The sequence below is a fragment of the Dipodascopsis tothii genome (assembly GCF_038497935.1).
Source record: "Dipodascopsis tothii strain CBS 759.85 unplaced genomic scaffold V1510scaffold_23, whole genome shotgun sequence".
Lineage (NCBI taxonomy): Eukaryota > Fungi > Ascomycota > Lipomycetes > Lipomycetales > Lipomycetaceae > Neoaidaea > Neoaidaea tothii.
In genome coordinates, this window is record NW_027118007.1 from 50,972 (window position 1) to 65,451 (window position 14,480).

Here is a 14,480-nt window from a genome sequence, read left to right on the forward strand (position 1 = left end):
TCGTTGTCGCGGGCGCGGTAGCGCAAGGGTACGGCGCTAGGGCGTGCGCGAGTAGCAAGACCCGGGCCGGTGGTTCGGTAGGATCTAGATGTCTCAGGACATGAAATCAGGCTAGGCGGAGAGCTACGTCCAGGTACGCCGGCCTTACGTGGCCGGATATGCGTGCGTGGCGGTAACGGACGATAGTCGCGGTACCCGCAGGACAGTGTGTCGGACATCTGCAAATACGCCGCCAGTTGGAAAGTTTAGTTGACGCCCAAAGAGGCAGCACCACCCAACTGTAAAGTATATTACGATCAATAGTTCGTACCTCGCTCGCCTCCCCAAAATAGTAAGACACAGTGCTTGATTCAAGGCGCCGCTAACGACACGTCCGGGAGCGTGCATGACGAGGACCGGTGCGCGGGCCTGGTGCGTGGATGGCGACGGCGGGCCGGACGGATCCGCGGCTGGCGTGCTCCCCACCCCCTCCCTGGCACGGCCTTGTCACACGACTGCCGGACGGCCTGGTCGGCGTATGCCGCAGGACCGGCCTATCATGCCACCGCCAGGTGTTATTGTTTGAAGGTTAATTTTAGAACTCTCTAGGTGGTGCATTGAACACAGGCCGGCCTGGTTTGGGCTAGGCTGCGCCTGCGCATCTAGCACTAAGTCAGCTGCGCGAATTGCATGAACAGACAGCCTGGGTGCCCCCTCCCCCTTCTCAAACCCCCCTCCTCCCCCCGGAGCGAGCGAGCAAACACCGCTAGCGCCGCCCAAAGTCAAAATAGAGTTTCCGTAACAAAGAAACGATGCCTTGGGTGCGCGCAAATCTCCAAACGCTAAAATCTGTAACACTTTCGATGTATCTCGCTTCTATAGTGTTATCCATTACCACCTGCAGATGTGCGCTAGCTGCAGAGCTATCACCACGGGCCCAGCTGGCGGCTGCCGGGGTGCTGGCAGCGACAATTGCGCCGGCTGCGGGGCACAGCCTGGTGGCCGCGGCCGCTGGCGCGGGCAGCAACGGCGGGGCTGCGGCGGCACGCTTCCACAGCCACTGTGGCGTGGCTGGGGCGCAGTCGCTGCGGCCGTGCGGCCACAGCATCTGGCTTGGATCTCGGACTGGGCAGGCTCCGCCCGACGGCGGCGGCATTCCGGTCTAGTGCAGCACGTCCAACACACGAACCCCTCGCGTAGGCGACAGACAGACGGCGGTCTAGTGGTGGCGGAGCGTGAGCGATTGGCCCGATTGGGCGCGCCGATTGTGCAGCGTTGGGGCCCGATTGGGGCACTACTAGCGGCCGGTGGCCAGATGCCGCGCAGCCGGGCGCCCACTCCAGACACCGCAGACGCCGACCGGGCTCTGCGGCACCGCGGCGCGGACCAGGCGGGCGCACGCCCGGCTTCAGCCGACCCCTGGCGGGCCGTCCGTCGACCGGCGCCGGCCGCCCGTCGACCGGCGCCGGTCAGCCCGGCCTGCGCGTCTTCGTACGCGCATAGGGCGGCGCGGCCATTGGTCGCGCAGGTACTGAACAGCGTCCGCGCTGGCGAACGGGAGCGCACGCAAGGGATGGCGGCGAATAGGGTCCGGCGATATTAGACGAGGAGCTAGGCCGCCGTATTGTTCGTGGCCAAGTTCCATCGTCCACCGGCGAGGGCTTCTGGCAAGCCTGGGCAAACCTAATGACACCATCCGAGACTAGAGAACCGTGCATGTCGGCCGCGAAGCGACACACATCCACCGCACCGCCGGGCTAGCGCTCTCTCGCGGCAGCCAAGAGACGAGGGGAAGGGTGTGCAGCAGCGCCTGGAATCGAAACCATCGTGCTGGATCTCGTTGTTAGATCTCGGTTAAGCAGGTCTGCCGACTGCAATCGCCCCAGTGGGCGCACTGTAATTTGACTGTACCGTTGTATACGGCCTAGCGGGAGCGCGGGTGGCCTGGTGTCGCGCCGTGTGTAGTGGCAGCTAGCGGTAGCGGGTACCGCGCCGGGTTTGCGTGCATGACTACGTACCACGAAAACTCGGTTGCTGAAATGGGCGTTGCGCGACGCTATGCGGGCGGCGGCAAGGCCTGGCGCCATTGCAGCGCGCTAGCCATCTGCGGGCGCACGGCACTCATGGAGTGTTTCATACACGATAGCTCCAGCCCGCTGGGCCCGCTGGGCAGCGGGCTGGCCAGTCACCTAGTCTGGCGCGCCAGCCGCTACGCGGTGCCCACCGAGCTAGCGGTCGGGCGTACGGGCGGTGGGCGCGGGCTGACGACAGCCTGCTGGGCCCGCCAGACGGGACGGTGGGAGCCTGAGAGCCTGCGAGCCACGGACGTGGATTCTGGACGGCTTCCTATTACAGCCATGGGCTAACGACGCGCCGCGGCGGACGGCTAGGGGGAGGGGAGGGGGGCGAGGGTGCGCGCGAGTCCCAGCGGCACCGGCAGGTGCGGTCTGGCCGGCGGAACCGGCCAGCATGACAGAAGCGGAGAGTGCAGTAGTTTGGCCGAGTAGCGGCAGCGGCTGGCCAGTAGGTCGTCGGCACCAGACGGCGGTCTAGCGGCGGCGCGCGGCGGGCAGCAAGCGGCAGCGGTCGGCATGGAGCGGCAGCCTAGGCGACGATCGCTCCGTCACAGTGCGCCGGCGCCGTGGGTGCGAATCGACGCAGGCGAGCGGGCGCCGATCCGCCACGGCCGTCACTGCCGTCACGACACGATCGCGGCCGGGCGGTGGCGCTGACAGGCAGCGATGTGATTGACGAGCGAGGCGAACCGAGATCAGTGCGCGTCCGCCGATCCGGGCTTGGACAGGCCGGCAGCTGCGATACGGCCGGCCCCCATACGCCGCGGTGCTGCAGCCGACGCTCGGCAGCGGCGCCGACGACCCTGGGTGGGCTTATCTCGGCTGGCGCTGGGCGGACGCGCGGACGGCTTAGCGGCCGCACGCACCCTGCTGCCGGCAGCAAGTGAGGCCGCGCGCGTGCGGCCGGGACCCGCGTGCGGCCGGGCCGGGCGGCGACCACGGGCCACGGCCGCAACACGCGCGGCAGGTACCAGGCGGGCTGCAGCCGAGCCTGGATCTGCGCGACCTGCGCGCGCATGTCAACACGGGCGCGGTGACGGCCGGCCATCTGCGAGCAGAGCTCCACCCGTCTCCGGCTGGCGCAGGAGGCGCACGCGTCCCGGCGTGCAGGGCCGGCCGCTGCCGGGCGTAGCGCGGCCGCCGGCTCGTAGGCGAAGGAGACTAGTGCCCGCCAGCGGCTTCTGGCTCCTAGCGGGAAGCGCGTGGGGCCTGGAGCGCTGCCAGCCGCGCGGGCCGGACGGCACCACCTGCGCGCGCGCTGGCCGTGGCGCTGGCACGCCGGTTGTGCCCTCTGCACCAGCCGTGGCGCCCGTGACGGCGGAGCCGCGGACGCCGCGGGCGCCGCGGAGACCCTACCAGGGGGCCGTGTTTCGAACGGCACAAACCGGAAGGCGCCACCGCGTGCTGGCAATGCACCTGCGAGCGGGCGCGGCTGCGCATTGGCCGCCGGCGGCGGGCGGCGGGCGGCGCGCACGGCCACGGCACGGCCACGGTTACGACCGAGTCACGCGCGGGCGGGCGCAGTGCGACCCGCGGGCGACGACGCGACCCGCGGCGTGACCCGCAGTGTCCCGGCGCACTGGGAGCCGTCCGTTTGGAGCTGCTGCGCGGCAGTCTTGGCGGGTGCCAGCACGACTCGCAGGCAGCCACTACGCGCGATCAAGATCACGGTTGCGCCGTGTGCGGGCGGCCGTATTGGCCGGGCCGACATCATGCCATTGTGACGCCGCGCATGAACGCACCTGTGCAGCGCGCTAGCCCGCATGAGCAGGCGCCACGCCAGTGTGTCACCCAACAGCGCTGAGCCGCGCTCGAAAGGGCAAGTGCGGCACACAGGACGTACGGCGGCTGTCGCGGCCACGTTAGCCGCAACTGCGCGCGTGCACAATGGGACTAGCGCGGTTCCGACAGCATGGCGCCAGCCGGAGTGCGCGTGGACGCGCGGGCGGCAGCCGCGACGTGCCACTGGGGCGGTGTTTTGCCGTCCGGTCCGGGCTAGGGCGATCAGGCTGCGCGCGCGGTGCATATGCCGAATGAAGATCTCCAGATCGATGCCGCCCTAAATCTGCGCGGCCGGCGAACAAAGTTACACGTACCGGCGCCGGCCTCCTCGCGCGTTTCAGAATCATGACGGACAAAGACGGCCGCCCTGGTGCCCGGGGCCGCCGGGGGCCGCCGGGGGCCGCCGGGGGCCGCCGGGGGCCGCCGGGGGCCGCCGGGGGCCGCTGGGGCGCCGCCGGGGCGCCGCCGGCGGACGACTGCGGCCGGCTGGAGCAGCCGGGGGTCCTCGCCGGCTGCCCCCTCCCTCCGCGCGCGGCGCCCCGCCCCCGGCGCGGGCGGCGCGGCCGTGTCCGCAGCCGTGGGCCCGCCGGTGGCCACGGCCATGGCCGTGGCGCGCGCTGCGGCTGTGCCCGCTCGTCTGGCGCTACGCTGCCATGCAGCTGTGCCCGCTCCGCGCCCGCGTACAGCCTGCTATCGGCCGTGCCCACTCCGGCAGCGTTCGCGGACGCGTGAGCCGTCCGCACACCGCGCCACGCCGCCCGCACCACGCACGCCAGCCGTGCTGTGGGCTCCTGCGGACTGCGTCTGCGGCCCCGCGTGCTGTCGCTCTATATCTCCGGCGCGCAGGCGCCGGCAGTCAGCGCCGCCGCATGACGCACGCGCACAGCGCAGCCTCAGATAACTGGCCCGTCGCGCGGCTTGCCGCACGTAGCCGCAGGCAGCGCACGCCCGACGGCCGCAGACGCCACTAGCGTGCCATCGCGCCAGACGCCGGCTGCCAGGGCGGGCTAGGCCGCGCTAGGGCGGAATGCCGGCTGTGCCTGCGATGACGTTCTGCGCGCCGCCAAGTCCATGCCGCTATCGTCCTGCCGCGGTCGCCAGGCCAGATCTGATCTGATCGAAATCTGGCGCCGATGACACCAGCACGGTGTCACGCGGCTGCCGTGCCCACACCCGCGTTTCTGGTAGATGGCTCGGCCGAACACGGTGCCGGACCCACGCCGCCGGGTCGATCTCGCCAGCGCCCCTGGAGCCCCCCTGTGTGCGGCCCGACCGCCGATCGCGCCGCTGCCGCGGCGGCGCGCGCGCCCGTGCTAGGGCGCGCCCCCACCGGTGACAGTCGCCTAGCGACACGTCGCCTTGTACGCCGCCGCCGCCCGCTCGGGCTAGCGCGCCGTGCCGTGCCCGTCGCCTGACACACTAGTCCGCGCCTGTGTAATCGATCGCGCGCGAGCTAAGCGGTCCGATAGTGTCCCACACACATGGCGCCGCTTCTGCGCTAACTCTAAACACGACGCGTCTAGCGCCGCCGCCGTACCAGGTACCGTCGCGCGTACCGCTGGTACGCGCGCGCCCGGCGCCAGCCTGCATTCGCCTGAACACCTCTAAAAATAGCCGCAGCGCGAGATCCGGAAACAGCTCGCTGCAGAGATTAAACCGCTTGCGCCTCATGTTAACCGATCGAACTAGGGCTCGACGGGCTTGGCCGGCCGCAACCACCTTAATTTATGCTTTCCGGCCAGATTGTCGAATACGTCGGTGTGTTCCAGCTGCCGCCGCCTGCGCCCGCAGGCCCTCGCGCGCCCGGGCACAGGCCGCGGCGGGCTCGCGACGGCCGCCGGCCGCTGCACGGCGGCCGCGGCTGCGCTGCTGCGCCGCCTGCGCCCCCCGTCCGCCGCCGCACCGCCCCGCCGCGCGCGCCCGCGCCTCCCCACCAGCCACCCCGCGCCGCCAGCACGCGCCACGCGTGCCCAAGCATCCTTGGCTACCGCCTAGTCGGCCCCGCCGGCCGTTGCTGCCACCGCCGGCCCGCTAGGCCCTCTAGCGACCGCTAGCCGCCTATTCCGCCGTCGGCCAGCGCTGGCGCGCGGTCCTGCGCGGAAATGAGCTCGGCCGAAACACTGCCGGCCGCAGGCCCACGCGCCCCGTCGCCGCCGCAGGCCCCGCACCTGCCCGTTTTTTCGGCTCCCGTCCGGCGATCGCCGGCCATCGCCGATGGCGCCGATGCCCGCAGGGACGTGCCCCGCCGTCGATCGCCGGGGCCCACTAGTAGTCCTGTTCTCCATTATCTAACCCCGACCTAGTATACAATCCAGCGCCTCATCAAACGTACATAAGCAGTGGAGTCATTAGAATACAGCGGGGCCGTGGCCTCCGCGGTCGGGCCCGCGGGCCCACGGGCCCGTGGCGGCGCAGGCGCCGCCGGTTGCCAGCGCATGGCCGCCCGCCGCCCGGGCTGCGGGCTCGGCCTGCACGGCTGCAGCTCTTCTGCGCTTGCGCTCAGATACGGTCGACCCGGGTTAGTGTCTTGAGCACTTCGCGAAGCGGCATGCCGTACGTGCCCGCAGCCTTCTTGGCCTCGCTCTCCTTGTCGGCCAGCCGCCGCGAGACGGCGCCGATGGTCTCGGCCGCGTACCGCGTGGCCGCGTCCGTCGTAGCCTTGATCTTATGCACGCCATCGTACAGCTGATCGATCTGGAACTCTATCTCGCCCACGGCGGCCTCGAGCGCGGCCAGCCGCTCGCCGCGCTCGCCGTCCGGCGGCCGCGCCAGGAACTCGGCCTCGGCCGGCCGCACAAGCCCGCAGTCGGCCGCGCCGGCCGGCACGGCCGGCCGGCAGCCGGCCAGCGCCTGCCACGCGCGCGTCTCGGCCCGCAGTCTGCGGTCAGCGCGCCCGCGCGCCCACTCACCGCTCGAGCCGCGTGCGGAACTCGTCTATCTTGGCCGCGTTGGCCACGTTCTGGGGGTGTGGCTTCCGCGGCTTGGCCTCGTCGTCCTGCGCCTAGTCAGCCTGCAGCTTATCGCGGCTCCGCGCAATCTCGGTTTCATGTTCAAGCCTCTAGCGCGGCGCCGCCGTTACGCACCGCTCGGTTCCACCAGCTCGTCGCCAGCCGGCCCTCGACCAGATCGGCCAGGATCTCCTCCTGGATGACCCGGGCTGCGTCAGCGCGCCCGCGCGCCCACCTACCGATCGCCGCGGCCGGGCCGGGCCCGGCCGGCCGCTGCTCCAGGTACCGCCGCGCGCACCACGTCAGCAGCTGCTTCATGCGGTGGGGGTCTGGCAGGTCCGCGTCCAGGTGCCGGAAGTAGTCCTCGGGCGCGATGTCGGCGTGCGGAGCCGCTGCAGCTTTAGTCATCCGCCGCCCCGCCTGCGTCTTACCAACAAAGCCGTTGCCGATTGAGCTCGCGCGCTTGCCGCGCAGGCCCAGGCTGCTGCGCCGCTGCCCGGTCCCGCCCTGCCGGATCTGCTGGTTGCGCCGGATGATGGGCGTGTCTGTGAGCGGCAGCGAGACCACTGTGGTCTCGCCGCCGTCGGGCCGCCGCTCGGGCGTGCGCCGCGGCGACGGCCGTGGCGACGCCGCCCGGCCTGGCTGGCCGGCCGGCGACGCCCGCGCCCGCAGCCGCGTGAAATGCACCTCCGTGTCGTCGTCGAACGCAAACGCCCGGCCCGCCGGGCCCGCCGGGCCCGCCGGCTCCGCCCGCGGCCGTTCCGGCCGCTCCGGCCGCTCTGCCCGCGCGTTGCGTGCCCGCGTGAACACAAACCCGTCGTCCTCCTCCTCGCCGGCTGCCGTCAGCGCGCCCGGCTGGCCCGTACCTCCCCGCCGCCGCAGCACCTTGCGCGTGCTCTCGTGGATCCGGCTCTCGGCCGCGACCGCCGCCGCCCGCTTGCGTTTGCTCGGCGCCGCGTTCTCGCCCTCCCGCGCCTCGTCCTTGCGCCGGCCCTTGCTGCTCGCCGGTCGCATCCTGTTGGCCATTATCGTCTGCAGCGCCTGTGTCGTCGACGCGTCGCGCGCGCCCGCCCCTGTGCCCTCCGGTCTCGCTGTCTGCACCGGCTGGGCCCGCGAGGGCATCTCACTGCCGGCGCTGTTGTGCCGGTATAGCTGCTCGCCCGCTCGATCAATCACAATCGATCACGGCGCTATCGGTTCTTGCAGCTCTCTGCACGCTCTGCCCGTCAGCCATCGCACTGGCGCGCGTGCGCACCTTGTCACCGTTGTCGGTCGCTGCTAGAAGGCGGGTGGGAGGCGCGTCGCTTTGTTTTTTTCGCGTTGTTGCCACAGCAACGCGCCGCACGGCCTGCGGCGCGCACGTGACTCGCCTGGCGCGCTCTGCGGACGGCTATGAGCCGCACGGAGAGCGGCTCGCTTCTGAGGCGCCTGCCCGAAGGCACCGCCCCGACGGAGTCGCGCCGGAGGCTCGCCAGCGGACGTGCCTCCGGCGGCGACTCCGTCGAGGGTGCGCCCTGCGGGCGGCTATATGGACGGCGCAAGCTGCACTGTGTGGCCGCCGGTGCCGGCCAGGGGGACCGCTCAGCCGCACGCCATGCGGCTCGCGTGACACGAGCGCAATCAGGCCTGTTCTCGCACCGTCGCACGAAAGACTCGCCGGTGGCGCTACGAAATGACGTGCTCTCCGGCAGGTGGGTGCGCAGTGGCGCCGCAGGCTCGGCGGCGCCTGAGCCGCACGGCGTGCGGCATATAGCCGCATATAGCGCATATAGCCGTATAGCCGCCGGGCGTCTTCGCCTCTGCGCGCTCGGGCGCGACCAGCCACGGCTCGTGCGCTACGGTTACCGGCAAATGTCCATTGTGCCTAGATCTCTGGAGCGTCCTTTTTGGGCGCGAGACTGCCCTCGATGCGGCGAGCGGCCTCGGCCTTTTCGTCCCACGTGTCGTCCGGGCGGGCGCTGTGCGTCCACGGGCCCATGTCGGCGTGCTCGGGCACGTCGGGCGCGTGGCCGACAGACATGCCGACCTTGACAAGCGTCTCCAGCCGGCCCAGGGAGTTCTCGACCAGGTCCGAGTCAAAGGCCACGCGGCCCGGCTCGAAGAAGAGCAGGATGGTCGAGCCGCCGAACTGGAAGTAGCCGAGCTCGTCGGTGCGGCGCACGCGGGCGCCGCACGGCTGGGTGATAACGGTGCTGCCGACCATCATGGCGCCCACGCACACCATCATGACCAGGCCAAAGTGGTCGCTCTCGATGGGCACCAGCACGCGGACGTTCTCGCCGTAGACGTCGAGCGCGGACCGCACGGCCATCGGGTTGACGGTGTAGTAGGCGCCGGCGATGGTGCGCGCCTGGCCCAGCACGCCGTCGACGGGCACGTGGAACCGGTGGTAGTCCTGCGGCGCCAGGCGGAAGATGGCCATGGCGCCGTCCGCAAAGCGCGGGGCCAGGTCCGGGTACGCGTCCTTGAACAGGCGCTCGAGCGAGAACTCGCGGCCCTTGACCCAGATCTCGGTCGCGCGCTCGAGCCGGTTGAAGACGACGAGCCGGCAGTCGGCGGCCGAGACGGCGACGCGCGGCTCGTCCGGCGCGGCGCAGACGATGGCGCCCGGGCGCAGCTCGCGGTAGAAGAACTCGTTGAACGTGCGGAAGTCCTCGAGCGGGCGCAGCAGGTTGGACACGTCGAGCTGGTGGAAGGCGATGAACGCCTTGATGTAGCGGACGGACCGCGGGTCGTCGTAGCGGCGGCCCTGCTTGACCGAGAGCGAGGCCAGCAGCTTGCGGACTGGGTCAGCGCGCCCGCCAGACACTTACTCTGCCGCCGCTCCATCTCGCGGCTCTTGAGGCCCTTGTACAGCAGGCGGATGCCGAGCCGCACGTAGACGCTCATGCGCTCCTCGAAGATGTAGCCGGTGATGCGGTCCTGGACGAGGATGTTGGCCGAGTTGGCGCCGAGCTTGTAGTTGCCGTACGTGATCTTGGAGACCACGTTGGTGTACCACTTGCGCTTGGCCTGCTCGGACGTGACGAAGCCCGTGGCCGAGAGCCGCTCGACCTGGCGCCAGTCCTGGGAGACGCACGTGGCCAGGTGGGTGATGATGTCGACCTCGGAGCGCTTGCGCAGCCGCGGCTGGTGGCACACGGGGCACTCGTTGATCGTGATGACGTGCTCGGCCGGGCCGTGGAGCGCGTCGAGCGGGTCGGGCTGGGGGCTGCGCGACACGGGCTCGAGCGGCGGTCGCGGCGTGCGCTCGACCAGCGTGGGCGCCGTGACCAGGATCGGCACCGGCGCCGGCCGCGCGTTCTCGGGCTCGTCCACGTCCGGGCCCATCGCCAGCTTGTGCTCGAGCGCGGCGACGAGGTCCGGCGGCTGCAGCCCGCCGTCGCCGTCGTCGAACGCCGTGGCCTTCTCGGGGCTGCGCGGCGGGTGCCGCGGCACCGGCGACACGAGCCCCTCCGGCTCGTCCGGCTCGTCCTCGTCCTCGTCCTTGCGCAGCTGGTCCTCCAGGCACACCACGGCCTCCTCGATCGTCAGGTCCTCGTCCAGCGACTTGCCGAACCGCGCAAAGAAGCCGTCGATGGTCTCCTCGTGCAGCGTCGAGCCCAGCGCGTCCAGCATGGTCGAGATGCCCACGCGCGACACGCAGCCCGAGTCGGTCTCGTCGTAGCTGCGCAGCATCGACCGCCAGAACTGCTGCCGCAGCGCCGCGTACGGCACGTACCGCGCGCGCACGACCATCTCGCACGGCTCCGCGCCCTTCTCTTCCCAGCGCTGCTTGTTCTTGAGCGTCAGCGCGATCCGGTACGGCCGCATGGCCGAGTCGGACGCCTCGGCGGCCTGCGCGGAGCCCCGGCAGATCGCCCGGCCGGGCGACTCGGCCTCCACCGGCGTCGTCGGCTTGGACCGCATGAACTTGCGCTGCCGCGACGGCGGCCGCGAGAAGTAGTCGGCGCTGGCGAAGCTGTACATGCCGGCGTCGTTGGGGTCCTCGGCCGCGGCGATGATCTCCTGGACCTGCAGGTCCGCGGACGCCACAAAGTCGTTGTTGGACGCGCGGTCCCGGTCGATCACCTTGAGCGCGATCGAGAAGCCCTGCTCGTACTTGAGCACGGGAAAGACGAGCTTCTCGTTGTAGACGGGGTTGAGCGTGTGCCGCTGGACGCTCGTGCGGAAGACCTTCTTGCCGAACGAGACGACCACGAACGGGTCCATGTCGAACCCGGTCCGGGTCACGTTGCGCTCGGGCGGCAGGTTGTGGATGCTGACGATCTCAAAGTAGACGAGGCCGACCATGTCGGTGTCCTTGCGGTAGGCGTAGGGGCGGCGGCGGCGGCGCAGCCGCAGCAGCCGGCGGCGCCGCAGCAGCCGGCGCCGGCCGCGCTCGCCGGCCTCGCCGGCCTCGTCCGCCGGCGCCGTGCTGGGCCGCGACGAGTCGCTGGCGGCGGCCGAGCCGGCGCCCGGGGCCGTCTCCGCCGCGTCCGCCGACGCGCTCCGCGACGCCGCCTCGCTGTCGTCCAGCTCGTCCTCCGAGTCGTCCAGGTCGGACTCGTCGTCGAGCTCGTCGTCCAGGCCGTCCGCCAGCAGCCGCTCGAGCGTGGCCGCCGTCGGCATCAGCGACCGCCACTTGGCCACCAGCTGCTCGTCCGTCGCGGCCGGCGCCTGCGGGTCGACCAGCGACAGCCGGATGCTGATCGCGCCCGTGATGTTGCGCTTGCGCGCGCGCGACGAGTACAGCTGGTACCACTTGGCCCTGTCGTCAGCGTGTCCCGGCCGCGCACGTACTCGGAGCGGGCGTCGGCCACGCGCACGTCCTTCTCGGCAAACGTGTCGGCCAGCGAGATCTCGAACGTGCCGAGGTAGTCCTGGGGTCAGCGGCGCGGGCCCCGCACGCACCTTGCTGAACCGGTCCTTGTTCCACACGTTGCCCTCGACGAGCATCTCGGCGTCGGCCGCGTAGAGCGGGATGTCAAAGGTGGCGTTCCATTCGGGCTGCGCCGTCTTGGGCACGGCCTGGGTGGACAGGCGGAAGTCGTCGACCTGGAGGACGACGTACTGGGGTCAGCGCGGCGCGCGGGCGGACTCACGGGGTCGTTCAGGCCCTTGCGGTCGGTCGGCCGCAGGTTTTCACCCTGGCGTCAGCGAGATCGGGCGGCCGCGCACCTGCAAAACGTGGATCCGCAGGACGAGGCCGGGGTCGGCGTGGCGGGGCGAAGCGCTGCGGCTCGGCGCGGGCGATCCGTGTCGCGAGAGCGACTTGGGCGCGTGCAGCCCGCGAAAGCCGAGCGGCATGGTGGACGGTGGCGATCTGCGGGCGGCGGCGGCTTGAGGAGGCCCGCCGCACGGGGTGCGGCGCGGGTTACCCGGCGCGTGGGCTACCCGGCCGACCCCGGACGCATGCGGGCGGACGCACCCCGCCTGCTGTCACGCGCGCCCACGTCGGGCGCGCTGAGTGGCGGGCGGGCGGGTCGCCCGCGGGCCGCGCGCCAGCCCAGCCGCGCGGGCCCCGTACTCGCGATGACTTCATGGCGTTTAGGTTCAGCGCGGACGCGCGCCGGCCGCGCTAGCCGCCGTTGGCCGCGATGCAGGGGCTCGCCCGCCAAAGAGGCAACATTGGCGGCGGCTAGCGCCCGTCCGGGCTGGCGGGCGGCCCGGAGACAGCCGTCGACGGCCCGGAGGGGCAACGCACCGCGGGGCGGCCGGGGCTAGCGGCGGCGACGGCGGGCAGGCTCGGATTCGCCGCGTGCGACACGAATAGGCGAGGCCGCCGCTAGGCCCGGTTGCGATTATGGTTAATAAACCACCGAGTAGGGCGCGCCTGGGGCGCCCGACACACCGTTCTCCGCTTTTTTTTTGCCCCCTAAATACTCTTGATCGGCCGCTATATCTTTACAGGCTGAGCGGCGCGTCCACGACCGAACAGCGATGACCGTACGGCAAGCACGCTCTGGTGAGTACGGCGGGGCCGCGCGGCGGGCGGGCGGCGCGGCGGCCGCGCCGCGGGCCCGGCCCGTTGGAACGGACCAGGCCGTTGGGTCGCTGCACGGCGGCTGACCGCGTACGCCACTGCACGGCGGCTGACCACCAGGATACTCGCTGGGCGCCGCGCCCGGCCCGTCGTCGCCGGACGTGCGCGACCTGCCCGCCCGCTTCCGGCCGAATTACAAGGACGACGGGCTCGAGCTGGGCAGCCACCCCGGCGCGTACGCCTACGCGCCCGCGCCCGCGCACCACGGGTCCGTCCCGCGCTCGGCGGCGGTGCCGGTCGCCGGCCGCAGCAGCAGCAGCGGCCGCGGCCACGGCCCCCGCCCCGCCGTCGGCTCGGTCTCGCCCGCCGCCGGCTCCGCCTCGGCCGTCTCGTCGCCGATCCCCATCCAGCGCCGCCGCCAGAGCATCGCCGTCGCCACCCTCGCCCGCGGCGGCCAGAACTACTTTGCCTCGTCCGACCGCGAGCCGATCCTGCCCGGATCGCCGCCGCGCGCCTCCGTCTCGGGACGCACGCCGCACAGCGCGCGCACGAGCTCGGGCACACATGCCGCCGTCGCGCGCGTGGCCGCCGCCCAGCGGTCCGCGTCCGTCTCGTCCGCGCCGCGCCCGCGCCGCGCGCCCGCCGAGTCCCGCGGCCGCCGCACCTCGGTCATCGAGGCCGGCCCCGGCACCGGCCGGCCCTACGTCTTCGACCAGTCGCCCGCCCGCCACGACCGCGAGCCCGCCCTGGGCTTCCGCGTCGTGGAGGACCACGCCCGCTGGGACACCGGCGGCAGCGCGCGCTGGTCCAACGACGAGCTCGACTTCTAGACGTTTTGTGGCATTGGGTGATTTTGGATCTGGGGGGGCTTCGCCCCGGCGTTTTTTTTTGGGTATGCTCATCTACGATCTTTTGTGATTGCTGCATTCTTAGGCCGCGGGCCCCGGCCTTGGGCCGCTGTGTACTGTAATAATTGACTATGTACGTCGGCAACGATGCCCACACTCGGTCGCCCACGCGCCTCAGACTCGTCTTATCAGCCGCGTCCGAGCGCCCGCCGCCCGGTTGCCACGGCAACCGCATGTCTTCTCGCGCCATTAGTCCGCCGCCACGCTGGCGGCAGACCCCAAGTTGAGAAAGCGGCCGGCTGCGCGCGCCCGGGTCGCCCCGGATGCCCGCGACCAGGCCACTGCGTTCTTGTTCGGGAACCAGTATCGGCCGACACACCCGCAGTGACGCCGTCAAAGCATTCCCGGATCCGCGGCGCGCTCGTGACTCTGCCCTTTTACCATGGTCATCACGCGGCACGCGGGCGACCAAACAAGTAGTCCATCCGGCCGCTGCACAGGTGCAGCGCCCCGAGCCCGCCTGGGCTCGCTGAGCTGGCAGAGGTTGGGAGGGGACGTGTTTTATAGGGTTATGGGCTGCGGCCTGAATATTCCAGAACGTGTGGTTAAGCCGTGCGGCTGGCGACGGGGGTGCGGCCGCCGCCCGCGAGCAGCACCGCGTCGGCATTGCCGAGGCATTGCCGGACGGTCCGCCGGCCCGCCTGTGGCGGTGCGCGGCGGCTGCCCGCGCGGCCGGGGAGTCTGCGGCCGGCGCCGGGCGCGCGACGCGCGCCGCACGCCGTGCGGCTCACGCACCTCGTCGTCACCGCCGTCCCCCCGCGCCCCCGCCCGACCCCGCGCGGGGCCGCGGGGTCCCGGCGGGCCCGGCGGGCCCGGCGGGCCC

At 71.6% G+C, this 14,480-nt stretch overlaps 4 protein-coding genes across 4 annotated transcripts; all 4 read right to left on the reverse strand.

Moving 5' to 3' along the window:
* Positions 1 to 3,592: 3,592 nt before the first annotated feature.
* On the reverse strand, positions 3,593 to 4,618 carry V1510DRAFT_437414 (uncharacterized protein; the record flags this gene model as incomplete). Its single annotated transcript, XM_066935579.1, has 1 exon — positions 3,593 to 4,618. A coding segment is annotated over one exon (702 nt), but the record flags the coding sequence as incomplete, so codon positions are not given.
* A 1,630-nt stretch (positions 4,619 to 6,248) lies between these two features.
* Positions 6,249 to 8,183, reverse strand: V1510DRAFT_185260 (Mis12-Mtw1 protein family-domain-containing protein). Its single transcript, XM_066930437.1, has 5 exons — positions 7,651 to 8,183; positions 7,216 to 7,620; positions 6,920 to 7,176; positions 6,746 to 6,831; positions 6,249 to 6,714 (listed from the first exon to the last, which is right to left on the reverse strand). The coding sequence occupies exons 1-5, from the start codon at positions 7,904 to 7,906 to the stop codon at positions 6,336 to 6,338; spliced, it is 1,383 nt and encodes a 460-aa protein (XP_066787907.1). The 5' UTR covers positions 7,907 to 8,183; the 3' UTR covers positions 6,249 to 6,335.
* A 337-nt stretch (positions 8,184 to 8,520) lies between these two features.
* V1510DRAFT_185278 (phosphatidylserine decarboxylase) lies at positions 8,521 to 11,651 on the reverse strand. The gene is made up of 3 exons (XM_066930438.1): positions 11,567 to 11,651; positions 9,598 to 11,534; positions 8,521 to 9,568 (listed from the first exon to the last, which is right to left on the reverse strand). The coding sequence occupies exons 2-3, from the start codon at positions 11,393 to 11,395 to the stop codon at positions 8,649 to 8,651; spliced, it is 2,718 nt and encodes a 905-aa protein (XP_066787908.1). The 5' UTR covers positions 11,396 to 11,534; positions 11,567 to 11,651; the 3' UTR covers positions 8,521 to 8,648.
* Positions 11,652 to 12,508: 857 nt separating this feature from the next.
* V1510DRAFT_419634 (uncharacterized protein) lies at positions 12,509 to 13,742 on the reverse strand. The gene is made up of 2 exons (XM_066934326.1): positions 12,870 to 13,742; positions 12,509 to 12,731 (listed from the first exon to the last, which is right to left on the reverse strand). Exons 1-2 carry the CDS (start codon positions 13,649 to 13,651, stop codon positions 12,671 to 12,673), a joined length of 843 nt encoding a protein of 280 aa, XP_066787909.1. The 5' UTR covers positions 13,652 to 13,742; the 3' UTR covers positions 12,509 to 12,670.
* Positions 13,743 to 14,480: the final 738 nt, after the last annotated feature.

Excerpts from the sequence above, each read along its gene's own strand:
- V1510DRAFT_185260 (XM_066930437.1), bottom strand. The coding sequence starts at position 7,906 with ATGCCCTCGCGGGCCCAGCCGGTGCAGACAGCGAGACCGGAGGGCACA. Across the intron at positions 7,177-7,215 it reads AATCGGCAACGGCTTTGTTG|CGGCTCCGCACGCCGACATC; the intron begins GTAAGACGCAGG and ends CTAAAGCTGCAG. Across the intron at positions 6,832-6,919 it reads CGAGCTGGTGGAACCGAGCG|GACGACGAGGCCAAGCCGCG; the intron begins GTGCGTAACGGC and ends GACTAGGCGCAG.
- V1510DRAFT_185278 (XM_066930438.1), bottom strand. The coding sequence starts at position 11,395 with ATGCCGACGGCGGCCACGCTCGAGCGGCTGCTGGCGGACGGCCTGGAC. Across the intron at positions 9,569-9,597 it reads CGAGATGGAGCGGCGGCAGA|TCCGCAAGCTGCTGGCCTCG; the intron begins GTAAGTGTCTGG and ends GCGCTGACCCAG.
- V1510DRAFT_419634 (XM_066934326.1), bottom strand. The coding sequence starts at position 13,651 with ATGAGCATACCCAAAAAAAAACGCCGGGGCGAAGCCCCCCCAGATCCA. Across the intron at positions 12,732-12,869 it reads CGCGGCGCCCAGCGAGTATC|CAGAGCGTGCTTGCCGTACG; the intron begins CTGGTGGTCAGC and ends CGCCGTACTCAC.